Source organism: Sphaerodactylus townsendi, linkage group LG01 (genome assembly GCF_021028975.2).
Source record: "Sphaerodactylus townsendi isolate TG3544 linkage group LG01, MPM_Stown_v2.3, whole genome shotgun sequence".
In the NCBI taxonomy this organism is placed as follows: domain Eukaryota; kingdom Metazoa; phylum Chordata; class Lepidosauria; order Squamata; family Sphaerodactylidae; genus Sphaerodactylus; species Sphaerodactylus townsendi.
The window spans coordinates 15,475,724-15,497,947 of NC_059425.1; the positions used below are offsets into that span (position 1 = coordinate 15,475,724).

General features: G+C 49.0%; 1 protein-coding gene across 1 annotated transcript in view; it reads right to left on the bottom strand.

The window, feature by feature from the left end:
- Positions 1-10,710: 10,710 nt before the first annotated feature.
- Positions 10,711-22,224, bottom strand: part of LOC125436726 (vomeronasal type-2 receptor 26-like) — a 29,226-nt gene continuing 17,712 nt past the window's right edge. Inside the window, exons 3-5 of the mRNA XM_048503969.1 lie at positions 13,936-14,163; positions 12,678-12,801; positions 10,711-11,693 (exon numbers count right to left, since the gene is read on the bottom strand). Coding sequence (XP_048359926.1) covers positions 10,798-11,693; positions 12,678-12,801; positions 13,936-14,163 — 1,248 coding nt within the window. The 3' untranslated portion in view covers positions 10,711-10,797. The remainder of the gene's footprint in view (positions 11,694-12,677; positions 12,802-13,935; positions 14,164-22,224) is intronic.

Sequence of the window (22,224 nt, forward strand, 5' to 3'; positions counted from 1 at the left end):
ATGCTGGAAGCTAAGTAGGGTTGGAAGGAAGACCACTAAGGAAGGCTCTGCAGTAGATGACAATGGCAAACCACCTTCTCAGTTGCCCTATAAACTCCTTGCTGGGTCAATATATGCTGGAAGCTAAGTAGGGTAAGCATTTGGAAGGAGACCACAAGGATGGCTCTGCAGAGGAAGGCAATGGCAAACCACCTCCACTTCTCATTTGCCTTGAAAGCCCCTTGCCGTTGTTTACCAGTTGGCTGTAAACTTCTGATGACACTTTTTTCACCTCTTCACAGAAAAGCAGGCCAGGAGTGATCTAACAAGGCCCTGGCTATGTTTAGGGTTTAATAGTAAGACAAAGGAACATTACCAATACCTGCCATGACTGGGAGCCCCCTGCATTGCCCAGGGGCTGACGTGAGACTGCGGCATGTAGAGCGTGAGCCACGGTGTATACTGCGTTGTAAATGCTGTAACCCCATGTTGGAGAAAGAAGCGTGTGCTTGGGGAATTTGCTGCTCATAAGATTCTCTTCGCCTGTACACTGCGGCAGCCAGGACGCATCCAGCCAACTGCAGTCATGGGCACTTCTCCAGAACTTCTTTATGTGCTTGTCACCTGGGCAGGAGGTGCATGTATATAGGAGAAAAGAAGTGTAGGGTAAAAAATAGCCAGTGCCTGGCAAGAGCTCTGAACTAAGGCCTGCAGTTGGGATCTGGAGATCCCGCCAGTATTTCGGCCTTCTTTACACTTACTGCTCCCAGCACTGCTGTGTGCTTTGCAGAGGGATATTTTAATTGAATATAAAACAGGCACTGAGAATCGGTGCCCTCCCCCCCCCCCCCCCCCCCCCGGTCTAAAATCCTAGTGCATGTGAAAGAATTGCTGCCCTCTCCCTCTCCGTCTAAAATCCTTGGGTGTGTGAGAATCGCCGCCCTCTGCCCCCTTTAAAATCCTTGGGGGTGTGAGAGAATCAACACCCTCCTGTTTGCAGTGCCTGCAGGCCCTGCTTTTCTGTTTAGCCATGAAGGCTCTCCCTCAGTGTTTTTTTTTTCTACCATAATGAAAGCCAAATGTCTCTGAACAACAGGGATTCACCTGCCACAGTAAGTAAGGGGATTCTCAGCGCCTGTTGATTGGTGGGCACCCAGTCCCTGTTGATTGGTGGGCTGGGCCACAGCGGCGAGGGGGGGGGATGTCCCCGGTTCTGCTGCCGTGGAGTTTTTCACAGCAGTGGAAGCCACTGGAGTAACACAGGGGCATTTCAAAAGAACCTCAAATTTGGCAGTTTTTGAAAGTCGTGGAGCAAAGCGAATACTGTGGGGTGGCACCAGAACAACTCCGTTGGCAGCACTGGGAGCTGAGGAAAACTCTTGATAGCACCGGGACATTTTCCGTGCTTACAAAGGAACAATTTTGCAGTGGAAAAATGGCCTCGGTCTTGCTTGGGGGCCTCCCATTGGATAAATCCCACAGGAGCAACCTTGTAAGAAGAAGAGTTTGGATTCATACCCCACCCTTCTCTCCTGTACGGAGATTTCAAGTGGCCTACTAACTCCTTTCCCTTCTTCTCACAACAGACATTTTGTTAGGCAGGTGGGGCTGAGAGAGTTCTGAGAGAACTGTGACTGGCCCAAGGTTATGCAGCAGGATTCATGTGCAGGAGCCAGGAAACAAATCCAGTCCCCCAGATGAGTCCATCACTTGGGTGGAGGGGTGGGGAATCAAGCTTGGTTCTCCAGATTAGAGACCACTGCTCTTAACCACTAAATCACACCTTGGTTTGTGGATATTGAATGCTGATGAATTTATTGGTGGCAACACTGTTTAAACTACAGCCCATTTGGTTAGGATTGTGACCTAAGCATTATATCGCCTATGGGCTACATCCGGCCCAATGGATGACCCTTACTGGCCTCTCTCGTTATGTTGGGGAGCATATTTTGGAAAGTCCCACAGAAGCCGGTTGCCTTGGCTGCTGGCTTCTGCGGGGCTTTCAAAAGCGCCTCGCCCCCCTGCCTTTTGGCCCAGCCCTCCACAATATTTTCTGTTTCTTATGCGGCCCCATGGAAAAAATAATTGTCCACCCCTGGGTTAGATAGATGTCCACTTTCTTTTTCTTTCTTTCTTTTTTCTAGTCATGAGGGTTTATTGAACAATGAGGGTACCACATTTCCACTTTCTGGATCCTGAACCTACCAAACTTGACACATCTGAATGACCCAAACATCTTTGAACCCAAATATCTTTGAACTATTTGTTCCTTAATTCATCTCCCCACTTTCCCTAAAAAATAAAATTTTAAAGAAGTCACCTGGGTAATGCCAAGGTTTTATTCTTTGGAGGAAATCCTGCATTCCTGGAAGGTCTCCTTTATGTCTGACCACGAGCAAGGACCCATGGAAGATTTGAAGACTGGAATATTTGACTTGTGAGTGGAATTCTTCCTGGGCTGTCAGGATCCACACCTGCCCTTTCAGCTGGATTCTGGACCAAAATACTACTATCCTGAATTCTGTGATGAGGTCCATTGTCCCATGGAGAACTGTCACATTGGCTGAAGACTTCTGGAAGTCCACCAGAAGGTGTCTTCGGTTGTCACCACGATAGTCAGTTTTCTTAAACATCCAGGTGAACGCAAGGCAGCCGCCACCCTTGGCGATTTCCCTGGCAAGTGTCTCTACTGCCCTCTCCCCTCGGTCATCATCTGAAGCTATCAGTCCCACCCAGCGCCAGTTGAAATGCTGGATCAGCCGGGCTATCCCAGAGAGGAGGGAGCTTTCGCTGGGGACCATCCCATACAAAGCAGGAAACAACACTTTAGACCGCAGGGCAGGATCTAGAAGTCCATAGCTGAGCTACAGGGGGAGGAGAAAGCAAGATTTCATCTTTGCGATACAAGCATTTGGGTATGTAAAACCACTGTTCCTCACCAACTCACCAGAGCCTCCCACAATCATCACTGTGTGCTTAGCCCAAAACTCTTGGGAGGAAAAACATCTCTTACCTGTGGATACCGGTAGAGCCCTAGCACTGTCGCAATCCCAAAGGAGTAGCTGGCTTTTGGTCCTTCAATGACAGTTGTGAGCTTGTTGTGTCCTCCACAGTGGTAATTTGGAACAACTTTCCTCGTTCCTGAAAGAAGCCCCCAAATACCCCCCAGCGCCGTCTCATCGCTGAAGGCAGAGTCGTAGATGTGGAATCCCAGAGATGTGTTGGGTAAGAGGCGTGGGCTTCGGTTGATTTCCTCCACGGCGTGGAGGAAGACCAGGAGGTTAGGGTAGGTTTCGTAGTGCAGACTGGCAGGAGAAGAAAAGGTGATGAATCAGAAATAACAAAAGATCAGCACTTTGTGGAATAGTGGAAGGAACCACTTCAAGTCTCGGCCGACTTATGGCAGCCTCGTACGGTTTTCAAGGCAAGAGAGGTTCAGGGATGGTTTGTCATTGCCTGCTCCAAGCGTAGTAAACTCCTGGACTTGCTACCGTCTCCCATCCAAGTACTAACCAGAGACGATCCTGCTCTGGATCCGAAATCTGATGACATCCGGCTATCTTGGGCCATCCAAGTCAGGGCTTGCAAGCAATAGAACTGCACCATATAAACGATTCACAAAATTACGTGGACAGCCAGAATGGTGCAGTGGTTTATCGCAAGAGAAGGTGGGTTCTTATCTGGTGAAACAGATTTGTTTTGAAGTCTATAAAATTATGCATGGGGTAGAAAATGTGGACAGAGAGATATTTTTCTCTCTTTCTCACAATACTAGAACCAGGGGGCATTCATTGAAAATGCTGGGGGGAAGAATTAGGACTAATAAAAAAAAGGAAAACACTTCCTCACTAACGCGGTGATTGGTGTTTGGGAAATATGCCGCTGGTGAGGTAGTGACGGCCACTAACCCGGATAGTTTTAAAAAAGGGCCAATACAGATTTATGGAGAGGTCGAGCGGCGGCTACCAATCTTGATCCTCCTGGATCTCAGATTGCAAAACGCCTTAGCAGTTTAATTGCGCTCGAGCAGAAGCAGCAGAAGGCCATTGCTTTCACATCCTGCATGTGAGCTCCCAACGGCACCTGGTAAAATAATCGCGTGAGTAGCAGAGAGCTGGACTAGATGGACTCTGGTCTGATCCAGCTGGCTTGCCCTTATGTTCTCATGTTATCCTGCTCTTGAAAATGAAGCATGCTGCGTGATCTTGGACCAGTTGTAGTTCTCTCATAACTCTCTCAAACCTTTGAACTCACAAGGTGCTTCAGCTGTGGATAGAGGGATGGTGAGTTTTAAGTCCCTTTGAGTCTCCTTACATGAGAGAAAGGTAAGTATATATCCAAAAACTCTCTTCTTCTTGAATTATTGCTTGTAGCTCTATACCTACTATGTACATGATTGCTGTTGAGTAGGATTCTGCCAAGTAATGTGCTGCATTATTTTATGTGTTACTAATGTCTCTCTTGAAATGTGTTGAAAGAGAATGTTACAGATACCACGGACTACCAAAAAACCAAATCAGTGGGTTCTTTATCAAATCAAACCTGAACGGTCCCTAGAAGTGGTTGTGGTGGGTTTTATGGGCTGTATGGCCGTTGTCTGGTAAGGTTAGGGTTAGGTGACCATCTCTTGACAGACCCCATCAGAGGGGTTTCCAAGGCAACAGAGGAACAGAGGTGGATTGGCAGGGTTTTCCTCTACATAACAGTAGTTTTCTTGGTGATCTCCCAACCAAGTAGTAACTGCCGCTGACCTTGCTTAGCCATTGTGCGTTTTCTGGGCTTTGTGGTCATGGTCTGGTAGTTTGTATTCCTGATGTTTTGTATGCATTTGTGGATGGCATCTTCAGAGGTACGTCACTGTAATGTGTTTCTGTCATGGCACAGGGTAGAGAAAAACACTTCTTACTGTGACCCATTTCTGAAGATGCCGGGCTTAGATGCAGACAAAACTTTAGGAGCAAAAACTACCAGCCACACAGCCCAGAAAACCCAAAACCGTCAATTGATTCCAGTCATCGAAGGCCTCCTTGGATGTAACATTACTGCTTAGCTTCTGTTCTGATGTGATCGGGTTAAACATAGGCCGCTTAAAGTCCCTAGACCAGTGATGGCGAACCTTTTCGAGACCGAGTGCCCAAATTGCAACCCCAAACCCACTTATTTATTGCAAAGTGCCAACACGGCAATTTAACCTGAATACTGAGGTTCTAGCTTAGAAAAAGCGGTTTGCTTTGAGGCACGCGTTACTTGGGAGTAAGCTTGGTGAAGCAACCGTGAACGGGTGAATCATGGTACTAGGAGGGTTTACTCAGAAGCAAGGCCAGCCTAGATGTGTGTGTGTGTGTGTGGGGGGGTGATTTTCCGCTCCCCCCGCATGACGTTAAATCGGTGCTCAAGTGCCTACAGAGAGAGGGCTCTGAGTGCCACTTCTGGCACGCGTGCCATAGGTTCGCCACCACTGCTCTAGACCAGTGATAAATGTTGGTGACCTGACTGTTCCAGCCTGGTCCTTCAGTGGGAAAATAGAGCTACCTACCTCTGATCTCTACTGATAAGGTGTGGAGGGTTTCTGAAGTTGTGATGTTGGAGGCTGGGAGGCTTGGTCAAGGGGATGAAAAGCCCAATGATTCTGTCTCCTTCCCTGTAGTGGCCTTGATGGTGGTACCCACTGAGGGAACAAATGGACCATCTTGGCACTCCGACAGCCTCCGGAAACAGCAGCACAATTAGAATCAATCCAAATAGCATCGTCAGCCTTCGTCTGGGAGTAGATTGCCCTGGTACCTTACCGCTTTGAGATCATGCTACCTAAAGGGAATCTGTCGGTTTTGTAAAGCAAAGATCATTTAAGAAACACAGAATAAGCATTCATCCTGAGCTAATTTTTACAGCCTGTAAAACATTCTAGCTCCCAAAGGCACCTGGTGGGCCACTGCGAGTAGCAGAGTGCTGGACTAGATGGACTCAGGTCTGATCCAGCAGGCTTGTTCTTATGTTCTTAAAATGGCCATGTGTCAGGAGGCCTGTATTTAGGGGTTTTGCTTATGCTGCACTGTGTTTCACTGGAGGGAGGTTGGTGGGGGTTAATTCTGTTTCTAACTGTCTTTTCTAGCTACTGAAGAATGTCTGCAGAGGGCAGGTGGTTCCAAGGTCATGGAATGCTTTCCTTACACTGTTATCTATATGCATTCTCTGTTGGGCGCTCTTTCCCAGGCTTGTGGGGGGGGGGGAAGCGTCTGTGCTTTTATGTGCTGTGTGAAGGGAAAAATCCCAGTCTTGGCTTTTGCCACGGCAGACCCATCATTCCAATAAAGCTGCTGTTCTACAACACGAGTTTTGTGGATTTACTGGGGGTTCTGACACCATGTTCATGCTAACGGTCCAGAGTCAGAGTATTTAAAATATTTGGAGTATGGAATTTAAAGAATCTGGAATGCAAAGAGAGGGGACCTAGAGAGGAAATAACTGCTTCTGGAGGAAAAGGAAATAGGAAAATTAAAAGAGGAAATAGGAAAATAAAAAAGGGAGATTAAAAGAAAGCAACTGGAGTGTAAAGAAAACAAGGGTAGTCAGTAAGCAATGAAAAGGAGAAGAATCACGGAAGACAGATCAAGAAAAAAAGGACCATGGTGTGTCTGTAATCCTTTCTTAGGTCAGGCTGCCTAGCAGGAGAGCTTCCTCCGTGGGACTCTGCAGGGGCTCAGAGGTTGCTTCAGCAATCATCAATCTTTTTAAAACGTGCAATGAGACACAAAACGTGAAAGTCAGGAACAGATGCAAAGTTCCAAAAGAACATTTCTGTGATTATACAATTTTATTTGTTCCTAGAAACACTTTGACAACAAAAAAGGAGTTGCAGAGATTACAACCGTAGATAAGTACATTTATTGTAGGGCCTTCCAACTTAGTCTGCCTCTAGTATTAGTTATCAACAAGTATACCTCTTGGTGTTTAATAGCATAAATAAAGTTACCCCCTTATAAACGTTGCTTATAAGTTGATAAACATCAAACTTTTCTCTATTTGTTCTCAATTTTAAAAGCCCATTATTATTCAAAACTACTAGGCATCAGTTCAATTTTTTCTTTTTAATCTATATATTCCAGTGATGGTGAACCTTTTCGAGACCGAGTGCCCAAATTGCAACCCAAAACCCACTTATTTATTGCAAAGTGCCAACACGGCAATTTAACCTGAATACGGAGGTTTTAGCTTAGAAAAAACGGTTGGCTCTGAGGCATGCGTTACTTGGGAGTAATCTTGGTGGTAGTCGGTGGCTTTGCTTTGAAGCAACCGTGCAACTCTTCCAACAGGTGAATTATGACCCTAGGAGGGTTTACACAGAAGCAAGCCCCATTGCCAGCAACTGAGCTTACTCCCTGGTAAAGAATCGCGCTTTAGTTCTTCGCATGAAAATCAGTGGGGTTTAAAGTGCTTAACAGAGTTACCTACGCTGCTTCCCCAAAACTAGGTCTTAGGTTTAATGCAAATAATCAAGCCCAGCCTAGATGGGGGGTGGGGAGCGACTCTGTGCGTGCCCACAGAGAGGGCTCTGAGTGCCACCTCTGGCACCCATGCCATAGGTTCGCCACCACTGATATATTCTATCATAGGTTTCCAATTGTCCAAAATTTATTCAGATTCCTTTCTTTAAGCAATGGTGTAAGCTTGACCCAAAGAACGTTTCTGTGGTACAAAAATTTTCAAGTCATGAAAATGTTTTAATGGTTTAAAATGTAACTGCTGACCATCCCATCAGATTCAGAAAAAAAGATCCAGCCAGGAGCAAAATCCGAGTTAACAAATCTGAGTTAACCAATTTATTTTATTTATTTTTAGATTTTTACCCCATCCTTCCCCAAGCAGTTCAGGGCGACAATAACAACGTTATAAAACAATCACAATAAAAACATAATAAATGTATTAAAACAGTTGAATAATAACTTATTAAAAATACCTAATTCCAGATGGCAACTTGCTAAAGCCCAGTATGTAGTAATTCAGATTAAACAAGTACAGTCTTGTCTGTGCCTCTTAAACCTGGTTCCATGGTACAAAAAAAGGAATCCTAAAGCTCAAAGATTACATACTTTCGGTTGTGGAAACCCATTCAATGCAATCTCTCTTCTTTCCTTCTTCCTAGATGAAGGAACAAACATCATCTACAATTTTCTTGAATGTTTCTTAGACTGGCTTTGTGGAAGACCAGTCCTGAACTGAAAAGAACTCTCTTAAAATTTCGTGGCCTCACTTAACCCTCCTGGTTATTGGCAATATTCACAGTGAGTGGTCAGCACCAGTCTGGCTGAGAAAGAAGGGTATTTATGACCTAACGTTCTTCCAAGATTTGAGATCAAGGCACTAGCCCAAAACTCTAAAACATCTCTCTCTCTCTCCCATGGTAGAAATAATAATCATAATTCAACAAATGGCTCACTTTTGTGGGGCCTGTGAAGGTGACATCTGGAGCCACGGCCCATTTTTGTATGATGATGCTAATTGTAGGGTTATACTTCCCTGGATGAGGTGGTGCTAATTGTAGGGTTACGCTTTTGTGGATGAGGGCAAAATCACCAATAAAGTTATAAACTGGGAGGAAGATGCTCCTCCACACCAGGGCCCTGAGGAAATAGTCGTCATGAAAGAAGTTACTTTGACATACATGTTTTCCAGCTTATAGACTGTGTGTGTGTTATTGTGTATTCTTAAGAGAAGTTTGTTCTACTCTGAGTAGGAAGCAGCTGTGAAGTTATGGCCAGTGCTGTTGCGAAGAAGCCAAAACATTAGCCTGGCATTGCATATTTTTCAAAAGAAGCCTTGTGGAAATGAGTGATATCTAAAGCAACACAGAAAGCCAGTGCGGTATAGCGGCTAAAATGTCAAACTAGGATCTGGGAAACCCAAGGTCAAATCCCCGCTCTGCCACAGAAACTTGCTGGTTGACCTTGGGCTGGTCACACACTCTCACCCACGACCCTTGCAAATGGGAGACCCCAAGGAAGGCCAGGGATATGATTATGGAAGTGAGCAATGGCAAAAAAACAACAACTCTGAACGTCTCTTGCCTTGAAAACTCCAAGAAGTCACCTTTCGTCAGCCGCGACTTAACGGCAAAACAGCAACACAATAATGAAGCTGTGCCCACCACATGAAGAAGAAGAAGAAGAAGAAGAAGAAGAAGAAGAAGAAGAAGAAGAAGAAGAAGAAGAAGAAGAGGAGGGAGGGAGGAGGGAGGAGGGAGGGAGGGAGGAGTTTGGATTTATATCCCCCTTTCTCTCCTGCAGGAGACTCAAAGGGGCTTACAATCTCCTTGCCCTTCCCCCCTCACAAAAAACACCCTGTGAGGTAGGTGGGGCTGAGAGAGCTCCAAGAAGCTGTGACTAGCCCAAGGTCACCCAGCTGGCGTGTGTGGGAGTGCACAGGCTAATCTGAATTCCTCAGATAAGCCTCCACAGCTCAGGCTGCAGAGCTGGGAATCAAACCCGGTTTCTCCAGATTAGATACATGAGCTCTTAACCTCCTACGCCAGCCCCAGGTGGGACCTGGGAATCCTTCAGAATTATAGCTGCCCCTAGTGGTGGAATTCAAATAATTTAACAACCGGTTCTGGTTGTTAAATTATTTGAACAATTGAACAATTGGTTGTATACAAAAGGCATTTTAACAACCGGTTCTGCCGAAGTGGTGCGAACCTGCTGAATCCCACCACTGGCTGCCCCTCAAACTACACAGATTGGAACCCCAGTCGAAAATGGATATTTCTGACTCTCATTGATCCTAGTGATCACTGCCACTTGGTCTATGGCATTGTACCCTTCTGAAGTCTCGCTCATCCCCAAGCTCCATCTCCAAATTTCCAGAAGTGTCCGTATCTGGATCTGGCAACCTTACCTCCCCCCTCCCTTGCTGGTGGCCAGGGGGGACTTGGGAACCCTACCACCATGGCTGATGTGGAAAAACTGGCAAAGGAGAAGCAATTTAAATCTTCACCCAGCAGAAGCGAAGGTGCCTATTTAAAGAGAGCCTGTTGATGCAGAATCCTGAGTGTTGTAGCTCCCTTCACCCACCCAACCACATTAGAGATTACTTTGTGGGTGCAGTTGGACTTTGTGCATGCATTCTTTAGGGCTTAAAGGCTATATGTGATCTATTGATCGCTGCCACTCGGTCTGCACTGACCTGGCTGGTCTAGGCTAGCCCAATCTCATTAACACCTGGAAACTTATTTATTCGAGTATAAGCCTAGGGTGGGAAATGCAGCAGCTACTGGTAAATTTCAAAAATAAAAATCGATACCAATAAAATTACATTAATTGAGGCATCAGTAGGTTAAATGTTTTTGAATATTTATTTCAAAGAAAAACAGTAAACTAGCTCTGTAAGTCGAAAAGAGGGTCAACAAGAACAATATGGTATCAACAATAACTTCAAAAGTACAAAAACCTTAGCTCAATCAGCAACCAAGCTGAAACACGAGTTAAAATTCTTCAAAACATTTGCCAAATTTTGTAAAGACACCCTACCTGTTGCTAGGCCCTGAAACACACTACTGAAAATACTAAATTCCATTTAGAAACTACTGTATATACTCGAGTATAAGCCAACCCGAATATAAGCCAAGGGGTTTTTTTTCAGCATAAAAAATGTGCTGAAAAAGTCGGCTTATATTCGAGTATATACGGTAACTTGCCTGCATTATTTAAATAATTCTACAATAAAGAGGCTGTTTCAACAGGTATTTTTACCAATCACACATTATATGGGGGCTGACTGTTCAACCTAAAACAAAAAGGGCCCACGGATTAGATAGAAGGGATTTCATTTCCTCCTCAGATATTTCTTGCTGTTCCTGTCCGGCCTCACCAAAATAATGAAGAGTTTTGGAGTAAAGATACAGGCCAGAATTCCAGCACTGGAAGCCAAAATGGAGAAGATCTCTATGGCAACGGCAGTCTTCCCTTGAGAGCTGAGGTATGCGGGAACGAAGGAAATCCAGACGCAGCAAAAAACGACCATACTGAAAGAGATGTGTTTGGCTTCATTGAAAGAGTCCGGCAACCTCCTGGCCAAAAAGGCAACTGTGAAGCTGATGGCAGCCAAAAAACCCAGGTAGCCCAGTGTGCCAAAGAAGATACCAACAGATCCTTCATTACACTGGACCACAATCTGCTTGATCTCTGCTTGGGTGTTTTTCTGAGGGAAAGGAGGAGATGTTCCCAGCCAGACAGAGCAAAGAAGGACTTGAACGAGGGCCCCGAAAAGGACAACATAATAGGATATCCTATTGCTCAAGAAGGTCCTCAGTCTGTGGCCCATCTCGGGGCCCTTGAAGGCCAAGACCACTGTTATGGTTTTAGCCAAGACGGAAGAGATGGCCACAGCAAAAGCAACCGCAAAGATGGTCTGCTGTAGCAGGCAGGTCCCTTTCAGAGGACAGCCGATAAACATCAAGGAAGCGAGAAAACAGACAAGGAGCGAGATGAGGAGAACGTAGCTAAGATGGCGGTTGTTGGCTTTGACGATGGGGCTGTCGCGGTACTGGACAAATGTCACCAGAACGCAGGTGGTGAGGAGGGAGAAGGAGATTGCCAGAGATGCCAAGGTTAGCCCCAGGGGGTCATCATAGGCTAGGAAAACAATGGTTTTCGGGAAGCATTGGTCCCTGTTCTCGTTTGCGTACTGGTCTTCTGGACACTTCAAACAAGTTTCCATGTCTGAAAAGGTGAATTATGATGTTAGTATCTGGTTTGCCCATTTTGTGTGATGAGATGCACAGTGTAGTACAGCCAGGGGCGGAACGAGGGAAAACTGTGCCCAGGTGTCACGTGCACTCTGTGCCCCTCATCATGGCGCTTCGCTCTGTCCCTCCCCTTCACATGCCCCTCCATGCCCACACCCCACGGGCGTTACGCCACTGAGTATAGCATCACAATGGGAAGCTCCCGTTTGAATCCCCAAGCTGCCATGGAAGCTTGCTGGGTGACCTTAGGCTAGGCATGCGGTCTCAGCCCAACCAACCCCACAGGGTTGTTGTGAGCTTAAAATGAAAAAAGAAGAGAATTACTGTCATCTGCTTTGGTTTTCTTATGAGGAGAAAGGCATGCTATAAACCAAATAAGTAAATGAATTCTATCAGTAACTCCCCTGGGAACAAAGGGAATGTTTTCCCTCAGGATATTTTAAGAAGATTTGTATGGGGGCGGTGTGTGTGTGTGTGTCCATAAATTAAGACTACACTGAGACTACACTCTACTGAGAAGAAATGCCCCTCCAACAAAACAAAAAGAGAAAGAAAACCAGTGGTGGGATCCAAAAAATTTAATAACAGGTCCCGATGGTGGTGGGATTCAAACAGTGGCGCTGCCACACACACGCACCTCCAGTCCCTATTGGGCAGGGAGGTTGCTTTAGTCACCCCTTCTCGGCACTCAGAAAAAAAATAGTAACCACTTCTAGAGAAGAGGTAAGAACTGGTTGGATCCCACCTCTGAAGAAAACCCATTCACATTCCTTGTGCATTATTTTGCTCTCGCAGAGAAGCAATTGGTCAAGGAATAAAAAAGAACTGGTTAAGACACTGAACCGAGGAAATGCAAAAAGGCGGCACCGGGGCAAAAACATGGCAGACACGCTGCAGCACTGGGGGCTGTGCAGTACCCTGATTTCGCTGTGCAAAATCGGCATGTGTATGGACTTACTACTTTGGTTGGAAACCTCTCCAGCCGTACAGGGCACGCAGTCAAAGCAGCAGTCTGGCTCCCCTCTGCGGATTTTCTTTCGATATCCAGGAGGGCAGTTTTGGCTGCACACTGAAGAGGGAATCTGAGGAAGAACGAGAGGATGTTTAGAACCTCTCAGACGGCTCACATTTTTATTGTTGCTGTTATTGTTATTATTGTTTAATATCACAGCTGCCAGCTCTTTAGCTGGTTGCTGGCCTTTGATTACAATTTGAGCCTCACCCATCGTAATGTATCGTGCAGATCCCAGCAGGACTGTCTTTTGAATCTGAGAGATGTTGAATTTGTCAATTTGAAGATGTTTCAAATGGCAAAAACGCCGTCTCCAGGCCGCCATTCGCACAGGGGGGGGGCAGCTGCATCGCAGCCGCGCCGCCCTCGCGCCGCCCTATCGCCCCGAAGCCTGCGTTTCCCCAGAGCGCTCGGAAGCGCTCTTGTTGGGGAAACGCCGCCGTGAAGCCGCTGCCGAGAAAACGGCAGCGGCTTCACAACACCTTTCCCTCCATGCTCCCGGCACTCTATCTTGTCCCGGGCCTCTGGCTGGTCGCCGAGGAGCCTGGGGACACGCCTTACCTGCCCTGTGCCGCTGGAGCAGGCGCGCAGGGCCAGGGGGGCGTGTCCCCAGGCCTTAGAGATGCACCAGAGGCCCGGGGACATGCCAGGTTGGCCGGGCGCCGGAGCTCTGCGGCGCCGGCTGCCCGGCTGTTTCCAGGACCGTCCGTGCGGACGATCCCAGTGTCGTCGGGTCGGCGCAAAATGTGCCGACCTAGCTGTTTCCGCCCCCTCAAAACAGAGGAGACAATGGCAAACCACCTCTGGTCATTTCTTGCCATGCAAACTCCTTAAGTCCTTAAGAAAACTCCTTAGGAAAATGCCATAAGTCAGCTGTGACTTGATGGTGCATTTCACCGCCACCTGAAGTGAAGAAGAAAACTTTGGTTTTTATACCTTGCTTTCTCAACCTTTAAAAAGTCTTGAAGGCACTTACAAATTCCTTCTCTTCCTCCCCTCACAACAGACACCTAGTGAGATGGGTGAGGCTGAGAGAGTTCTCAGAGAACTGTGATTGGCCCAAGATCATCCAGCAGGCTTCATGTGCAGGAGCAGGGAAACAAACTCGGATCTCCAGATTAGTGTCCGCCACTCTTAACCATGACACCATGCCGAACAGAACCATTAGATTGCTCTGAGGTTGGGGAAGCAATTGGCTCCTCACCTGTTTGAAGCTGCTAGGCCACTGGATGGCGCTCTTGTTTATGACGAGCTCGTGCGTCAAAGCAGCTCGAGGGCGAAAAGATCCAACAGGGACACGAGACAGGGTTTTATCAGACGAAAAGATCAAGTTCTGAATGTCATATCTTGCTGCCAAGTCCCCGTTTTTATCGAAGAACAAATCCTCTCCAGCGGGGTTCGTGAAGTTTACGTTTGTCAAGAAAGGGAGGAGCTGAAATACACATGAATCAATTAATTATTCGTCTATCGATGGTTCACTCCTCCCCCGCCCCCATTGAGACTTAAAGTGACTGACAGGAAGATTTCCCAACTTCCAGGTGAGGCCCATTTTCTCCAGGTGAACACCTTGTCAGGTTGATGGGGATGAGAGAGTTCTGAGAGAACTGTGACTGGCCCAAGGTCACCCAGAAGGCTCCACGTAGTGGAGTGGGAAAACACACCTGGTTAACCAGAGTAGAATCCACCATTCTTAACCCACATATGACACTGGCTCGGAGAGGACTACTTTGGGGTGTTGTGTGGTTTCCAGGTTGTAAGGCTGTGTTCCAGTAATGCTTTCTCCTGACATTTCACCTGCATCTGTGGCTGGCATCTGCAGAGGACTAATTCTTACCTTTAAAGCAATCACTAGGTTACGGAGTCTCTCTTTGCAGGGATTTGGATGTTGAATTGCTGCTTTTTCTGCTTATATATTTCTTTAAGCTTATATATATCTGCTTATATATTTCTTGCTTATACATTTGCAAAGAATGCAGATATTACAAAAGTGGTTCCCCTACTATCCAAAAAAAAAAAAAAACTATTAAACCTGAGTAACGCTGCATCTGGTTTTCAGTTTTGAGTATTCATGTGCTATACCAGTACAAATGGCATGAGGGAGAGAAGGTGGCATGGTGGAAACCTCAGTCTCTTTAGATCTCAAAAAGCTAAGCTTGGTACCTGGAAGGGAGACCACCAAAGAAGGAGCTTTCGAAGAGAAAGCAAAATGGCAAACCACCTCTGCTTCTCACTGCCTGAAAAAAGTCCTTTCTTGGGGGGTTGTTATATCCTGGAAGTTATAGGAGGGTCAGTAGTTGGAAAGAAGACAACCAAGGAAGACTTTGCAGAGGGAAGTCAATGGCAAAACCACCTCTACTTCTCACTTGCCCAGTAAGCCCCTTGCTGTGGCCATTATATGTTGGAAGGTAAGTAGGGTCAGTACGTGGAAGAGAGACCACCAAGGGAGGATCTGCAGAGGAAGGCAATGGCAAACCACCTCTGCTTCTCACTTGCCCTATAAGCCTCTTTTGCTGGGGTTGGGATTAATGCTGGAAGCTAACTAGGGAGACCAGCAGAGGAAGGCTCTTGCAGTGGGAAGACAATGGCAAAACCATCTCTTGCTTCTTACTTGCCCCACCGGAAAACCCTCCCTTTTGCTGGGATTGCCATCAGTGGGCAGCAACTTGACACTACACACACACACACACACACACACACACACACACACACACACACACACACACACACACACACACACACACACACACTCAGACAGACAGACAGACAGACAGACAGACAGACAGACAGACCACAAGAGGGATAATAAGGCCATGGTTAAGTTTAGTGTGTAATAGTGAGACAAAGATTCATTACCAATACCTGCCATGACTGGGAGCTCCCTTTAAATTGCCCAGAGGCTGACGTGACACTGCTGACATGTAGAGCGTGAGCCACGGAGTATACTGCATTGTATATGCTGTAACCCCATGTTGGCCCGAGGAGATATCGTGTCCTTGGACAATTTGAAGCTGGTAACATTCTTCTTCACCTGTACACTCTTGCGGGCCACGTGGACAGATCTGTCCAAGTGCAGCCATGGATTGTACTCCAGAAGTTCTTTATGTGCCAGTCACCTGGAGAGGGAGTGCACGTATATGCGAGAAAAGAAGCAGAGGGTAAAAAAATAACTGGTCTGGTACACTGCAGCAGCCCTGAGGCTTCCCAGCCTTCCGCCAGTTGGAGACCTGGAGATCCCCGCCAATTATTTCAGCCTTCTTTGCACTTACTGCTCCCGGCACAGCTGTGTGTTTTGCAGTGGAATTTCCCACGGTTTCCTGTTTGAAAGTGAAGTCTCCCTCTGTGAAATGTCCCCACCCAGGCTGATCTAATCTATGCCATTCTCTTGCCTGACTGCTGCTTCCTTTCCTTTCTATGGAATTTCCCTCTGGGAAGGTGGTGGCCTGGCACCTTCTTATGGGGAGGGAGGGGAATACAGACTTGGCTGGAGCAATAATTCAATGGACCATGTCAGTTGCAGCAGTGTGAAAATAAAAAAGAACACTCATGGCCAGAAGAGCTTCATTGGTTGGGCAGGGGAAAGGTGCAGTGGGAGGAGGGAGAAAACCTGAAGAGCGAAAGCAGCATGCATGGCTGTCTCCTTTGCTTTCCCTGTCAAAAGCAGGAAGAGAATTGCACTTTGCCCATTTTGGAAAACCTACAGAGGGATTCTCTACAGATCTGTAGCATGGTGAGTTCAGGGTACGGGGAAGCGCGGCGCACCACTGAGAATCTGACCCAAAGGGTATATATGCTCACTGAGGAGTAGATCGCCATAAGGGCACAAAACGGCATTTGCAAGAGATCTCCAGATAACAAAGGTCAGTTGCCCCAGAGCAAACTGCTGTTGGTTCTGCAAGGGAGGTTGCTGCATGGCGGTTTGTATCCTGCTGTGGGCCCTCCCCTCCTAAAACCCTCAGCTTCCCAAGAAATCATCTTCAGAGTCTCTGACGGCAGGGGTCTTGAAACTGCAAAGGCCCTCCAGATGTTCAGGAACTACAATTCCCATCAGCCCTGCCACTTGGCTACATGCTGGCAGAGGCTGGGATGGGAATTGTGGTCCATGAACATCTGGAGGGGCTCATAGTTTGAAGACCTCTGCTCTAGGGCTTCTGCCACGGGTCCAAATGGGGATGGGGAAATGACATTTCCCGACATGTGCGGAAGGTTTTACGTGACAGTTCTCCGGTCCTAAATCGGGGCTTCCCCGCGATATTTCCCTTATCCCGGGATTTTTGAAAAAAATCACTCAAATTGGTTCTTTTCAAATATCCTGCGCCTGGGGTCCTAAGTATCATGCAAACACTGCAGTGAGCAGGCCCAGTTTATTTTCCCCTCCCTGGCTGCCAGATCTCCCCGCTCCCTGCAACCCGCCTACCCGGTCTCCCCTTCTGACGTCACGTTGTTCTCTCCTGCCAACCGTTGCAGCCTGCTTCCTTGGCATGAGACATTCCCCCAAACATGTTTCCTGGTGATGGCAGCGACCGGCCAACGCATCTTCCTCTTTTAATCGAGAGTGTGGTTCGAAATGTCCCCATTCCGCTTCTTTGTTTTGCTGCACATACTGGGTGCTTGGAGCGCTGTGCTTGGGAGATGTGTGCATGCGGGCCATTCAGCTGGGCAGGCATATCGGGGAGAGGGAGCTTTTCCCCCCTGAAATATGATCTCAATGAGTAGTGAGGGTGCGAAATGCCAAGCTGCTCGGGCATTGTTTTGGCTGCCGCTTGCACGTTTTGAGGCTCATGCTGGAACCTATCCAGAACTGGGGAAAGGAGGGCACTTTTATTTTCCCCCACCTCACAGAAACAGACCACTGCTCTTCCCAACACCCCCCTCCCCCCCCACTCGCTCAGGGGTTGGCCAATTAGAGGCGCTTGCATTTTTTTTTGTGGGGGCGGTCATGACCCGTTGTGGCCTCTTGGGCGGGAAATGGCCAGCTTCTGGATTCTCCCAAAACTCCAACCAATCAGAATGTGGGGATACTGGGAACGTTTGCTGCACACGCGGGAAAGGTTTCCGGGGTCGTAAATACTCGTAGGGATGAGCTGCTGACCCAGCAGCGCCGTAGAAGTAGAGCGCTGGAACACCCGGGCGCTCCTACGGTCTTCTGGTTAAGCACCGGCTCTCCCGCCCCTCACCCCCCGATGAGTCGTCAATGGTCATGAACTACCTGGCTCACAACCTAAACCGGGTGTCCCAGACAAAGGGGACAATGGCCTTGCCCCCAGGTGGAGATTAGGCTCTAGACGGCTTTCGATGTCTTCCCTCTCCGCATGTAGCAGCCAGGTGAGATGTCCATCATATGATGATCTCTCAGTCTCCCGCTCTCCCGGCTCTCCCGGAATCCCCCCCGTTCCGCCCTTCTACACGCCCCCGCTAGAATCATAATAAAAGGTGCCAGGAACCAGCACGCGGGAGAGTCGCTAGGAATTTCACGAACAATTCCAGGCTTCCGCTGCTGGCGCTCTCCACCAGATGTTATCCACCGCGTCTGCGTCTACGCTTCTTGCGCTTGACATCGCGGGCCACGACTTCTAAAGCTGGTGTCGAAACCCACGGGAATCTCGAATCCTCCACCCTGCTTTTACCGTGGCCTGGGAAAGGGTCACGGTACCGACGGTCCAGCTGGATCGAGCGTATGATCCAGGGACCCACCTGTCGGTATTGCTCCACTGGATCCAGCGGATCCAGCAGGACGGTTGCAGTTCCTAGGGACACTCTCTCGTCCGGCCGAAACACCGGTAAGTATGGGAGCTTGCAAAAGCAGGGCTTATGACAAGCACGTTAATCGAACTAAAAGCGTTAGCGAAACACGCAGGCGGTCTCCGTGAAGAGAGGGGAGCTGTGCAAATTGGTTGAGGAGATTGAAGCTCAATGTCCATGGTAAACCCGGAGGGGGGGACGTACGAATCTTAAGGATTGGGGAAAACATCGGGCGCACTCTTACGCACAGAGCCTCCTCGAGCCGATGTCACTGCTACTGACGTGGAGACAATGTTATGTCGCCATCAGCCTGCAGGTCTATATGGCTCCCTTTGCTGTAGATCGCCCTCCTTTCAGAATCCCTTCAGCTTCAGTTTCACCCCCGGAATTTTCTCTATCCACTAATTTGGACGCCTGTCCTCCTTCTGCCCCCCTTGCGCTCTTCCTGCCTTCTTCAAATTCTCCCGGCATTTCGGCCGCCCCCTCCCCTTGCTCCGCCTTCATTTTTTCCTGAAGCCATAGCACCTCCTCGTCATTACGCCACGTAATGCAGAATGCATGCGGGTTTCAAAACCCTCGCCAGAACATATTAGCCCACGACCTGCAAAAAAAGGAAACCCTGACGGAAGACGATGCCGATATCTCTCACCCTATGCCTCGTTGCAATTTCCACGGATACCGAGGGGAGGGTGGGTACTATTCGCGGGTTGCTCGAATAACCGCCCTTTAGGTTATAACATCCTCACCCGAAAGACTCCGCAAAGCGTCTGCGAGATGTAGGAGTCAAATTTCAGCCCCTATGGCGGAGAGGCATGCTAGAGGCAGTCGCGAAGGAATCACCTAATGGTTCCGGATGACTGGAAGACCACCTTTCGCATGCTTTTGAGCCCTGCACAATATATGTGACATTCTGGGAAAGCGAAGTTCCGCCAGCAATAGCTTCTCGCTAGGGAAGCCGCCTTGGTATGCGCCTACACCGCCAGCAAGAAGCTTTACGGGCTTCGATGCCTTCGCCCAACCCCAATCGATCAGATTGTTCCTGCCAGAGGCCACCCCACGGTCGCTTCTGAATGCTCTACAAGGCGTTCATCAAGGTTCCCAATGCCGGCCAGCTAACCCAGTGCTTCTCCTCGCCCCATCCGGCAAAAACCCAAAGAGCTCCTACGCTTGAATTTGTGAACAGGTTCCAGGAGGCTCTCAAGAGGTAGGTAGATAGTGAGGGAGGCTCCAAAATGAGCTCCTCGGCGCGCTTTGCTAAGGAGAACGCCTCCACTGAGTGCCGCAGAGCAACCACGGGCCTAGGCAAAGATCCTGAACTGGCCGATATGCCTAAGGCTTGCCAGAACATTGGATCCTCCCACCATCAAGCTAGCCTCCTCGCCGCAGCACTCTCCACCGCCAGGGGACAGCCCCAGGATGATTGCTTTAATTGCGGCAGGTCAGGATTATCCGCCGAGGGAGTGTAGGCAGACCGGCGCTGGGGCCTTCCATAATCTCGATGGAGGAGGGTCCTCCCCCAAAAGACGAAGACCCCGGAGGTCACTAAAACCCGGATGCCCCCGGTGCCAGAAAGGCTTTCACTGGAGAAGCGACTGCCTGTTTGGAAACTCGGCACCGGCATCTCTCCAGCCCAGGACCAAGGGGGGGAGTACTAGAGCAGACCCAAACATCAAGACCTACATTCAAACCACCCCCCTCTCGTGGCAGACCTCGCTCTCATGCACTCCAGCCCATCTCCTTTAAGTTCCCCCATTTGCGGTCCTCGCCGCCCCAACCCAGTATGCTGGCGACCCTATCCCTACCGGGACCATTGGGCTGGTGCTGCCAGTTGCCTCCGCCGCTGAACAGGGACTGTTCATCGGCCCCCAGAGTCACTTCCACTCCACGCACCAGGGACCCATCCATCTCCAAGTCTGGACGCACATCCCGCAGGAGTTGCCTAGCGGAAATCAGCCAGCTGCGCACAGTTGGATCCTTCCTGCCCCATGCGCTGCCTCCGCCACATCGACGCAATAAAGGCCAATGCAGCCCCGGCAGCCATCAGGGCGAGCAGCCAGTACCACCATCGAAGCGGTGGAAACATCTTACCGGAAGCTCCCGCCCGTGATCTGGAGCTCACCATGGAGGGGTGTCTGTTCAAGGGCCTGGTGGACACCGGCGCTGATGTGACCGTCATCAGAGCAGCCGAAAGTGGTCTTCGACCCGGCCAAATCAAGCCTGTCCGCACATCTGGGGGGTGGGGGGAAAACAAACCGCCAGACGGAGCATCCGCCTGGCCACGGTCCATATAGCCCAGGGTTCGAAGGCAGCTCACAGTCCGCTTCCCCATCATTCTGGACATCCATGTCAATCTCTGGGGAAGGGACCTCATGAGCCAGGTCAAAACGACCCTAGTCTGGGATGGGTGGATAAACACATCACACAGATTATTGATCCTAATTGTGCCTTCTAAACTCATTTTCGAACTTCCGTAAAGGGAAACTATTCCCCCCTTTTTTTTTTTTCTTCCCTCTATCTTTCTATTCGCGAAGGCGGGAGGGCCAATTGGCTGACTGGCCCTCCCTGGATTAAAATCTGGGCCTGTCCTGGTAATCAAGAGCACTGCCAGGACAGGTTCCAGGTTAAAAAGGGGCTGCCAACATTATGCCCCCCTAACAACCAAAACTCCAGCTTGGGTTATGGCCGCCTGGGGCTTCGCAACTTTACCTCAATACCACGCTCAAAGCCAGGCGCTTTAGCTCTAAACCACCCCCCTTAAGGAGCTGCCCTCAAGGGCAGCACTTGGCCAAGATAATCTGATTACAAATTTTGCACCACTCCAGCCTTCCCGCGTTAACTTCACCAAAGTCACGGTAAGTGCAAATCCCCACTCTCGAGAAGAAGAAAAAACCTCCCCCCCTTGTGTGTGTGTGGAAATCCACCCCATTGCCTAATCGCCTTGCCTCCCCTGATGTATTAGTCACCCCAAAAGTGCTCCTGAAGTCCCTTTTGTGCTGTAAATTAGCATGCTTACCCACAATTACCCCCAGGGTCCGCCTCGCCTCTCCCTCCTCCCTTGGAGGCTCGGACCCTCGACTTGGCGACCCTGATGACGCTTCTGAAGCCAGCTTCCATCGGGATCGCCTACCCTCTGCCCTCCCTGTCAAACAACTTAAAGAAAGAGGAGTAGGGCGGCTCCCCAACAGAGCGCATTAACAGCAACTCCTACGCAGGCTGCAAGATAAGCCTTCAGATATAGTCTTCTTATATCAAACACTCAAAATCCAACAAAACTTATCTTGACTCCTCCTCCGCCATCGGCTCTCCAAGCCTGGCGGGACCCGGCCCCCTCCTATAACTCTGGGGAAGGGCGTGTGTTTCAGTCCTTCTTCCTACAGATCTCCTGCGGATCCCGGACCAAGCATGACAGGCCAGCCCATGGAATGGCGCCAGGAGGAGTCCAACCCTATCCCAGAGATGGAACGCGATCTCTGGAGGATCCCCAGCCTAGCAGCTCGCTCAACGGAAACGCCGCCAATCGACTTCAGGACGGGTCCAAAGATCTGATGACCTGGGGGAATGTCAAGGCGACCGCCAGCCAAGCTCAAGAGTGCCGCTGGCGCCCAGCAAGGCCACCCCGAGACTCGGTGAATCTCTGTGCAGCTCTTTTTGCAATCATCACTCGCCAACTCGGGCGGCCACCATCCTTTGCCTGCTCTTGCTGCCTCCTGCCAGTGGCAGTCGAAGCACCCCCTGACAAGCTTCAATTCAAACC